Source organism: Amaranthus tricolor, chromosome 15, assembly GCF_026212465.1.
Source record: "Amaranthus tricolor cultivar Red isolate AtriRed21 chromosome 15, ASM2621246v1, whole genome shotgun sequence".
NCBI classification, from domain to species: Eukaryota; Viridiplantae; Streptophyta; class Magnoliopsida; order Caryophyllales; family Amaranthaceae; genus Amaranthus; species Amaranthus tricolor.
Window position 1 is genome coordinate 1,214,774 of NC_080061.1, and position 11,944 is coordinate 1,226,717.

The window sequence follows — 11,944 nt, forward strand, 5'->3', positions numbered from 1 at the left end:
TTTTCTGTTTGGACCTTTAGGTCTAAATTAAGTGGATTGCTCGGATTGAGATGATTTGGATCATGTCGAGTTTAAATTCTTTAGGGGTTTAAGACTCATGCTCATTTATAGATTTACCAAATACTCTGTCGACTGTAAATTTGAAATAGTTTTAGTCAAAATGCGTTGATTTTAAAAACATTTAAGTTCTTTTGTTTCACAAGTGGACAAAAAATCATTGATTAATTTCTTGTAAAATAAGTTTTTTATCCATTTATAAATGACTTTTGGTGAAAATAGATTTGATCTCAAATTTATTTTGCAAGGAAAAAAAATTGTTTTTTGTGCAATTCCCAGTTGTCTATTTATGTTTCTGTGTTTTTTGAGAAGTTTAATATATGTTTTTGTTTTTTGTGCAAGAAAAATATTGTTGGGTTAATTTTTTTTTATTTTTCTTATAAAAAAGTTTCTATTCATATTAAGGAAACATAATGAGTATGATAATTTTTAACTCAACAAACCTCCCGTAAAACGGTTGCATACGTGCGATTATTTGCTGGTTCAGTTTATAATTTTAAAGTTGTTATTTTAAAGTTTGAGCTGGACATTTTAGACCCTTAAAATAGGTATTTTAATTCTTGGATTTGACAAACTTTAAACCATCGGAATAGACATCTAAAGTCTTAGAATAGATATTTTATTGTTGGAATAGGTAAGTAAAATATAAAATCAAGGGTTGGAGTAAGGTTTTAAGAATTAAAATTGGCATTTTAAGTAATTAGATTTGAAGTCAATAGCTAAAAAATTAAACTAAGCATCTACAGAAGAAAATTGAGGCTTGGAGTAAGGGGTTTTAAGTATTAGATTTGTTCTTTTAAGCCTTAAAATGGGTCATTTAAGACTTGAATTAGGATGGTATAAAATTTTTTTGATCGCACACGTGAGGGGGTCGCGTACAAATCTGTGTTTTTAAGTTGACCTGAAAAATTGATCAAGATTTTGATTTACTTAATCTTTTTATTTTTGAAACTTGATTAATTTCTTTACATTCATCAATATGTTTTTACTTCAAATCGATTATTTTTCTTTCAATTTTTAAGATTTTAGTCATTTTTTTATGATAAGATTTGAAATCAATATTTACAGCAAATCAATATTTCAACAAACATATTGACATCAAGTAATAGACATTTTATAAACGAATAGTAATAAATCTTTTTTTTTTTGAAGTAAATATAAATAAATCTTTTATTGGATAAACACAACAAATAAAACAACTGTTTTCACATATGTATATTGGATTTTCGTATTATAAACATATATACATAAAAAACAGTATCAATTGGGGGTGTAGCTCATATGGTAGAGCGCTCGCTTCGCATGCGAGAGGCACGGGGTTCGATTCCCCGCACCTCCATTGTTAGTTTTTTTGACATCTCCATTTTTCCTTGCTTTCACCTCCTCAGCAACTACCTAAAGTCTAGAACCTTCTTCCGCACTTCCGCAACAATCTAGAACCTTCTCTTCCCCACTTCCCCAACAATCGAGAACCTTGTTCTCTGTTCTCATTCTGGAATTCTAACAAGTTAATATTTAAAACAATAACTATGCACTATGCAAATGTTGAACTGATTTGTTGGTTCTTAAATGACAGCTTAAAGGAGAATAGAGCTTGGTTGTAGGCAATGATCAAGATCAGATTTTCAGTAACTCATCACTCGGTCCTTTTTTGAGATTGTAAGCGACTAAAATTGATATCTTAAAGCTGATATTTTGCGATTATAAGTGACTAAAGCTGATATTTTGCGATTATAAGTGACTAAAGCTGATATTTTGCGATTATAAGTGACTAAAGCTGATATTTCGCGATTATAAGTGACTAATGCTGATATTTCGCGATTGTAAGTGACTAATGCTGATATTTTGCGATTGTAAGTGACTAATCTGATATTTTGCGATTGTAAGTGACTAATCTGATATTTTGCGATTGTAAGTGACTAATCTGATATTTTGCGATTGTAAGTGACTAATCTGATATTTTGCAATTGTAAGTGACTAATCTGATATTTTGCGGTTGTAAGTGACTAATCTGATATTTGGCGATTGTAAGTGATTAATCTGATATTTGGCGATTGTAAGTGATTAATCTGATATTTTACGATTGCAACTGATTAAAATTGATACGATTAAACTGATTAAAATTGATATGATTAAACTGATTAAAACTGATATGATTAAACTGATTAAAACTCATATGATTAAACTGATTAAAACTGATATGATTAAAATTGATATGATTAAAATTGATATGATTAAACTGATTATAAATGATTGTAACATATCATTATTTTCAAAAAATGATGAATCAAATATGATCTTATGCAGCATCCCCATGGGACTTTTCCTTTGCAAGAACTAGAATCAAAAGGGAGCCTGAAGGCCTAGAAAATTGCCCTAAGAGAATGGATGAAACCACTTGACAGTGATGCCAGAGTATGTTTTTGCACTTGGATTGCACATAACTCAATTTATGTGTCGAAATCAGATTCGAACAATTCATAATTTTCCATCATGGTTTCATAAAATCTTCAAAATCAAGAAAAAAATGTTACTAAAAGGAGTTTAACTGCTCTATATTCGGTCTCTTGAACTTAAAAGTCGCCCCTCGATGCGAACAAACTTCATCCAACTAGTAGTCTGATTTTTTGCCACTATAAGCAACTCAAACCAAAATCAAACAAAAAACAACTTCGAAAATATTACAACAGACCGTAATTTGTTTAACTTAGCCCAACTGATGATTCACAAACCAAAACAGAGCGACCTAGAATTTCCGCTCTCACGGAGAAGATAACATGAGCTAGGAAGTAGGGTTGCTTACTTTCTTCTGCGCCTTTTCTATAAGAGGCTTCAACTGTTTCTTTTCTGCGAGAACCTTAAGGAAATTGAACAAGAACGGAATATAGTTGTGTTTCCTACGGATGTTTTCGGTTCTCCATTTCTTGAACTTCTCCTCCTCCATAATAATCTTCTCGGTAGCAGCTTCAATCCCGATATTAACTTCAGCGAGTTCCCTGTTAAGTTCTTCGACTTTGACAATATCGGATACCCCAGATGACTGTGCAGCTGCCAGTTGCTGTAAAATGCGCTCTCTCCTTCTCTGGCACTCTTTCAACTCCATAGTGTACACCTCTTTCCTGTTCTTTACAATGGCCAAAAGATTAAACCTTATCTCATTATTTGAGTACCTCTCTATGCGTTCTTGGATAACGGGTTGTACCAACTGTAGCCAATCGGAGTCACCTTGTCCACCTGAGCATGGGCCAAGGCTGATGGGGCCCTCTTTAAGCCCATCTAGCTCATACAGGACTCCTTCGAAGGGTAAGTAGCTTATAAAATGGTAGACATCATCATCCTTGGTTGCAGCCTTTTTCTCATCGGAAACAAAGGGCTCAGGTCTTGCAAAACTATTGTGTGCAGTTCGAATGGGTTCACTGTTGTTGATAGCCAGACCTTTAAGCTCAGGTGGGAAGTTCTTGGTGAACTCTTTCAGATTCGACAGCTCTGGGCCCACATCGACATCTGGGGAATTTAGAAGAATAGACAGAATTGCTTGTGTCGCACATGCGTTGTTGATAACCTGATAAGTAGTTGCCGACAAAATTAAATTTAAAAAAAAAAAATCTCAAACTATTAGTGAAAAGGAATTTGGATGCTCATTTACCTGGCTGGCAAAGAACAAGTTAGGATTTGGCTCTTTGATGACGAGACGTTCATCTTTCTCCCCAGGACGCCATTTAAACAAGAATATCAACCCATATACAGGTCTGTCATTTAAAAGATATGATGTTAAAAGTCATGATAAAGATGAGGTCTTGCGGGAACTGTAAAAAAGAAAATGAATTTGAGCTAAAACTGTTACTACTACTCACCGCAGAGTGTTGAGGGTCTCTAGATCCAGGGAATATAGCTCTTCAACCTAATTCAGAAACATTTACCAAAGCATAAATTGAAGTACATGGTGACAAAGAGCTAAATATACTACTAAAATCCCATTCCAAAAAAACAAAACCAAAACTTTATACAGGAGACCGACATTAAGATTGATAAAGAGCTAAATATATTATAAAATGAACCAAGACAATGCCTCGATGTATGAAGTAAAAGAATCTCCCAACCAGTGTGTAATATTAATATCACACAACAAACCCGGACAAATATGATTCGGTATACGATCAAAGAATGGAAGTAACAAGAATAAATATTCTGTTAGATTAACAGAAGACTTATACCTGAACACCCTTCACTTGCATTTGCTGTATAAGCTCCGTAAAAACACCTGGGATTCAAGTTTCTTAGTTGCAGCTATACAATATAAGGATATTGATAGAATTTTAACACCAGTCAAGCCTCAAATGCACTTTCAATATCTAAAGCAGAGGTCAAGAGCATAAGGAATCAATTGTAATGTATAATGTGAAGTAATGCTTATGGTACTCATGTTACGCTAACCTGTTTTCTCTAAGATGTGCCAGTGAGAGTAATAAACAATCGTGTTAAATTGTCAATAAAACTATTTCATCACATATCATGCTAAAAAATGGTTTGATAAAGTTGTCATGGTCCAGCAACCAATTTGTAAATGCAAATTTCTTTTAAGAGCCTGTTCTCTAGAGGTGAAAACAGCTCAAGTGACTCGGGTGCGCTAAACTTAACTAAAGTAAAAGAATAGTTAAAATGTGAGGTTGAAAGTAATGTGCTCAACTGAAGTAAACAGTCTTGAACTCAAATAACCCAAATTGAACTGAAACTAAACTCACGAAAACTGTCCCTAATATTATGTTTGTATCACCTAGACCGTGAATAAGGCATGTGTGTAAAAAGCAACAATCACACATTTGATCAGAGAACTCTAAAAACAGGGGAACAGTCGAGCATTAAAAACTCAACTAACTTATTATCTTCCAGATGCACCAACAGGTAATTTCTCTCAGCAAACTACATCACATATTAAGTTAAAGGATGGTGTGACGAAGTTTTCAAGGTCCAGCAACCAATTTGCAAGTGTCTATTTCTCCTTAACTCATTCTCTTGTCATCTAGACTAAGGATTATGCAGAGCGTGGGCGCCACCAAAACTATATATCTGAGCAAATTGCACTAATACATCTTCTAAACAGATTGCATAATTTACAATACCTAAGCATAGAAAAGGGAAGCCAAAAGCCTAAAAGAACCACTTTGTTCAATGTCATCCGTGCCTAATTAGAGGAATAAACCATCAGATTTCTCTCAATCTTCCAACTTTACCACATCAGCTTTGCACTGAAATTTTACTCATTTTTCATTTTCCATTTTCAGACGTCTCCTAAACTCTTTTGGAATTAACACTTTACATCAAAAACTCACTTCAAACTCTTTGAAAAAGAAAATGATTCTTGGATTTGCAGGGCCAAGCATAAAACTTTTCAATATATTCCAAAGTGTTGACTTCAGATTTTGGCTAAAACTCACGCCCGAATCACTAAAATACCACCCATAACATTACTTTAACACTAGATACAAGAGGAGAGTGCGGTTGCCAATCTGAAGTTAATCGAAAGTAGGTCTGCTACCTACAAGTAAAAAATCATGGAAACATTAAGTGTGGGTCACATTGCAAGCTCAAATGTGAGGCATATTGCCACAAGTATGGCAGCAAAAAATCCTGATATGAAGTAACAAGCTTCATTTTTTTCTTACCGCTGGTTTCCATTTTTTTTCAATAAAATAATCAGATTCTACTTCACCACCACATGCAAGTAACCGTTGAATAATTTTCAGTAAGTTTCCTCATTTATAAAATACACCTTTCTACTTATGATTTTGGATCAAGTCATGGTTACATACTTCCATCATCTCTTTTAATTGTGTCATTTCTCCCAAAACTGTCCAAGTTTTACAACAGAAATAGTGCAAGTAAATATGAACAAAGAAAGTATAAACAAGTCACCAACTGTTAGATGTACCTGGCAATGTTATAGAAAGGACTAAACAGATACAAGCTTGAAGTAAAACAAACTACGACACTTACAAGCTTGAAGTGAATACATAAGACCTATGTTACTTGAACTCGGTTACTGATGTCGGATACTGGTATGTGTCAAAGTGTCGGATACGTTTAAATATTCAGTTTTACACCTAAAATGAAGTGTCTAAGTGCCATACCAATGTCCAAGCATCAAAGATCGGACATGGGTACGTGAAACAAAATAAAGAGTCTAAGTAACATAGCATAAGACAAGCCAGTAATCATCAAAACAGGATATTTTCCTTTTCAATAATACATTTAATTTTGCATCCCGAACATCTAATGGTTGTCAGATTTACCAAAAGTACAAGATTCTTGTGCGGACCCTATCACATTAATCCAATTTATGCTTAAAGTTTTCCATCAAGGAACAAACAACTCAAAAAGAAACCAACAAACTCGAACATACACATCAGTTCAATTTTGCACTAGAAAGCATAACTACATTAAGAATTGGATTCTCGTGAGTCATGAAAAATGTAAAACCAAAATTCCATGATAGTAAACCCATTTCCTACAACTACAAGACCGTATTTCCAAATGAGAACGTACCCTACATGAACCCGTCTCTACAAGAAACAAAGAACAACGGCAAAAGTTTAATCGCAAAAGAAAAGTCAGCTACATGAACCCATCTCTACAAGCAAAATAAAAATCCACACATATGATAAAAGCATAGAAAAGCATACCAGGATCAGACTCAATTGTGCACCAAGACATGATGATCAGAACAAAAAACCTGTGAACACCAACAAAAAGCAACAACGTAATTCCCACTGACAACAGTGCCAACAACAATGGCAAAGATTTAATCCCAACAATGGGATCAACTACATGAACCAAAACAAATCACAGTGTAAAATCGTCCCTTATATAGATTATACATTGTTCGCCTTACAATTGTACAAATAAAAAATAATTTCGGAATTTATACGTTCTCCTCCTCCATTCATTCAAACCTATTGTCAAAGTAGTTTGTTCTTAAAAACCAACTCTTTTTCAACCGTCTTATCCTGGTGAACTCTGGTATACTTCTTTTCTCCTGAATTCCTCAAAGGTTTCAATCTTTCACTTTTCTAAGTAAATTTTCACTCCTCCTTGCACGGGATCAAACCAACATAAACAATTTTCTATCGACAAGAACCTTCTTAACTTATGTTTTCGTTTAGAATTAATTCAGATAACTCAATTGAACCAAGAATAACAAAGACAATTTCTTACCAAAAAATACCTTAATGGGGTAAACAAAACGAAAACCTAAATTTCACTCTGGAGTGTATTAAGCAAATTAGATCACTGACGCTTAAATTTTTTCATGATTTGCAAAACTACAAAACCCTAACGCAAATTTGTTGTTCTGCTAAAACTTGAATTAGGAAACACAAAAAATTACACCAGTTTGAAGCTCAAAAAGCACCCAAATCAAAAATAACTAGAACGAGAAAGAGTATGAATAAATTTGGGAGAAATTACCAATCGCAATCCTTCAAGGGTAGTCCGGTGAGAAAGAGTATGGAAGAGGGTTATTCGTTCGTAAATAGAGTAGTTGTTTTCATGGAAGATCCTTAACCAAATTAAAGAGAAAGACGAGAATAAAGCTGGAAGATAAGTTCGGTTTAGTAATCAAGATCTAATTTGGTCCATTGGGTTTCGAGTAAGAGGCCCATTATCTATCTTTCAAGGAAACACAACAAAAATCTTGCACAAATCCTTCGTCCCGGTCTTATTATGAGACCGTTAATTTAGGCCGGTCCAATTTGTGCGTATAACAACATTACGTATTTTTTCTCTTTTTTTTTATTTTTTGGATATTTATCAATTTTGATCTTAAAGGTATTAATTTTGACGTTAAAATTATCAAAGATAGATGAGAATTAAAAAAAAATCATAAGTCATAGTTTAAAATTAAAACAAGATAAATAAAAAGGAATTGACAAATAATGGAGACTAATTCTCTGAAAAGGAGGGATTAATACTATGACAAGATTTTCTAGATTAATCACCAACAAATCAAAGAATTCCACAATTAATAGTTACATTTATCTTGTGATTATAAAAAATGTAATGACAAATTAGAAGCATTGATGATGTGATATAGAAAATAAAGATAAAGTAGGATGCAATATTGAAGGTGTATGTGTGTCACTTCATTAAAAATAGGTCGGTTAGCTACTCCTCTAAGCTAATAGAACTACTACACTTCCCCCTTTTTTTAACTTTATTAAACATCCCTTTCCTCTATTAGTAAGATGGATCATTCTATTCTATTCAACAAAAATTGATATATTATATAATAAGATACTCTATTGTTCACTACACCAAGCTCAACATTCTTGCTATCCTATTATTTGTTAGAATATCTTTAGACTTCAATCGTCCGCTTTAACTTTTTGTTGAGTTGATTTTGTAATATAATGTTAAAAGTCAACGTGACAAGAAGCCATAAGTTTAAATCTCAATCACCCTCATTTAACGTGGAGTATTGAGGAGGGTATATGCTACATCCACACTTATAGCCAAATGACTCTCATATGAGGGACGTGTTAGAGTGTATAATATATCCTCTTAAGCTTTTGGTTGAACTGGTTCTTTAACATTGTTATCCTATTTTATATTTTAATATATATATATAAAGTATTATTATTTATAAATATTAAATATTTTTTATTTTTATATTGTTGAACAATTTTTTTTATATAGAAGTATATATAAAAGTAGGTGATACAATTTGCAAGTAAATTGGACAAACCCCAAGATTCATGGTCAATGAACTTCCACTTGTGGTTTCGTACTCCACTTAATCAACAAGAAAAAGGTCTGAATATTGTATAATAGGAGTAATATATTATTTAATAAATATAATATCCATAAAATTATTAAAATATCTAAAAGAAAATGTAATTACAATATCTAGATCATTCTACGAGACCTATATATGAAGAACAAGTCTAAGCTAATCTTATCTATTTAATAAGTACTAGACTTTTCTGAATTATTTTAGTACCCAAGATTGCTTCTCGGGTATCATCTAATTATCTTAACTTTATTTATCCAATTTTCTGGAATTTTCTACTATGCTTTCATATAAAACAAATACTCCATGTACAATTATTTTTGGTTTCATTCTGGAATTCTCTTTTGCTTTAGACTTTATAATTTACCGGCCTTAACTAAACCTTAACCAACATCTTCTACATGCATCATTTAAAGAGATTAAATTTAATAAAACACATGGAGAGTAAATAAAAATTTGCTGATCGGAAATATCAGTAACATCACTAGTAAGAACTAAGTAGTAACAGAAACAAAAAAAATTTCTATCTATTATAGAAAAAAATTATGTGGAACTATTAATTTAAATGTATCAACTATCAAGGACCGAATTCAATCAGGTTAGCATACAGTGGCGTAAGATACTCAAGGTGAAAGGGAGCATAGCCCGTCCAATTATATATATATATATAGAGAGGGGGGAGGGAGGGAGAGAGAGACAGAATCTGCACGTGGACTAAAAGGTTTGGGTTTGATCCCTACTTGGCGCATGTATTAATTGAGGGGTTTTTTGACTGCGCGCATCTCTCTTTACTTCTTTGTTGGAGTAACGGATATGATTTATTCACATCTCTCAGGAAAAAGAAAACTCCCACCCAGACCCTACCTCGTGTGGGATATTGGGAGTGTCCTTTACCTTTTATATATGTACTCCATATAGGAAAAAGTTTAAGTAAAAATCATCCTTATATTAGAATCGTGAGAAGCAATTTGTCTGACAAAAAAGTGTTACTTTTATACAAAAAAGGTATTGTTTTTAAGCCAAAAAGTGTTACTTTACAAAAATAAAATTCGGAAAAAAAACTCACAATAAAGTGTTACTTTTAAGATAAAAATGTGTTACTTTGTATTTATATATTTTTTTAAAAAGTAATACTTATTTTGCTAAGAAGTAACAGCTCTTTTTAAAAACAAAAGTAACACATTTTTATTGGAGAGATTGGTTCTCACGGTTCTCATATAAGTTTAGTACTCACTGGAACTTGACCCATATATATATATATATATATATATATATATATATATATATATATATATATATATATATATATATATATACTTCCTCCGTTCCATAATACCCGCTACATTTTCTATTTTTGGCAATTTCATATTACTTGCTACATTTTCGTTTTTACTAATAAAACAATCATTTAAAGTTCTTCCTATCCCTTTTTTTATCCTACTCTATACTCTATAGTCTATACTCTATAATAAAATACTATACAATACTCTATAAAATAACCTCAACCTATTTTTCCTTTTTCTTTTTCAATTAACAATAATAAAATACTATACTCTATAAAGTAACCAATCAGCTACAGTGTAGGTCAATCACTTTTCTTAATTCTCGTGCCCATGCAAATGTAGCAACTAAAACGGAACGGAGAAAGTATATATATATATACACACACACACACACACACACACACACACACACACACACACACACACACACACACACACACACACACACACACACACACACACATATATATATATATATACACACATATATATATGTATATATATATATATATATGTATATATATATATATATGTATATATATATATATATATATATATATATATGTATATATATACATATATATATATATATGTATATATATACATATATATATATGTATGTGTATATATATATATATATATATATATATATATATATATATATATATATATATATATATATATATATATATATATATATATATATATATATATATATATATATATATATATATATATATATATATATATATATATATATATATATATATATATATATATATATATATATATATATATATATATATATATGCAAACTGGGCTTAAGCGTGAACTGTGCAAACCTTGTAATTTTTTGGGAAAAACGTGTTACTAATTTGTGTGAAATTTTATGGTTGCAAAGTAACATTTTTTGATGTAAAAGTAACACTTTTGAAAGATGTTTCTTTTTGGCAAAAACGTGTTACTTTTCAACCATAAAAATCAAGGAAAAAAATTAAGTAACGCGTTTTTGCCAAAAAATAAAAAAGTTTACACAGTTCACTCTTAATCACAGTTCGCACTAGTACTCGACCCTATATATATGTGTGTGTGTCAAACTTATGGTGCAGGCTTGTAAATAAATGTAGGATGTAGTTCTTTGGAGAATCGATTTTGAGTCCGGAGACTATTTAATCGCATCCTTCTTTATGAGTATAGATTACCGTCTTTCTTACCTCCCCAGACCCTGCTCATATCCCTATGAGCAGGATATATATATATATATATATATATATATATATATATATATATATATATATATATATATATTAGTAGTCGACTTAGTGGTAAAATTCAAGTACTTAATAGTTGATAGGTACTATAATTATAGTTTAGTTTAATTATTATTAATTCATTGATGCAAACAATTTATTCAACAATGATTTTTAAAGTTTTAACCTATTTGTTTGGAATAATTCCTCATAAGAAATAGGAATTTTTGGTAATTTGATATTGCCTCTGAACTGTTAGCTGTTAGTTTTTTATCAATTTTAAACTAATTGGATAAGTAAGCTACTTATGAATATGTTTAGTCGAATTATATTGTTTGTGACTGTTTATTAAAGAAAAAGTAAGCCAACAAATTTAATTTTGTCATTTTGGCTTATAATTATTAGCGGCAGAGTAAAAATTGAAAAACTCTTTGATAGACTTGTGCAATTTATAAAAATTATGATATTTTGTTAACAATTTTGTATCTTTTAACACTTGATATGTACTACGAAAATTTATATTAAGAAACCAACTTTTTGAGATCCATTGAACATGTTAAAAATGCTCA

General features: G+C 31.3%; 1 protein-coding gene and 1 non-coding gene across 2 annotated transcripts; one reads left to right on the forward strand and one right to left on the reverse strand.

The window, feature by feature from the left end:
* The first annotated feature begins 1,323 nt into the window (after window positions 1-1,323).
* Window positions 1,324-1,396, forward strand: TRNAA-CGC (transfer RNA alanine (anticodon CGC)). Its single transcript has one exon. It is a non-coding gene; the product is annotated as a tRNA-Ala (tRNA).
* A 1,095-nt stretch (window positions 1,397-2,491) lies between these two features.
* LOC130800867 (ubiquitin carboxyl-terminal hydrolase 2) lies at window positions 2,492-7,677 on the reverse strand. The gene is made up of 6 exons (XM_057664578.1): window positions 7,522-7,677; window positions 6,738-6,787; window positions 4,272-4,318; window positions 3,912-3,958; window positions 3,704-3,806; window positions 2,492-3,619 (listed from the first exon to the last, which is right to left on the reverse strand). The coding sequence occupies exons 2-6, from the start codon at window positions 6,766-6,768 to the stop codon at window positions 2,840-2,842; spliced, it is 1,008 nt and encodes a 335-aa protein (XP_057520561.1). The 5' UTR covers window positions 6,769-6,787; window positions 7,522-7,677; the 3' UTR covers window positions 2,492-2,839.
* Between the last annotated feature and the right edge of the window lie 4,267 nt (window positions 7,678-11,944).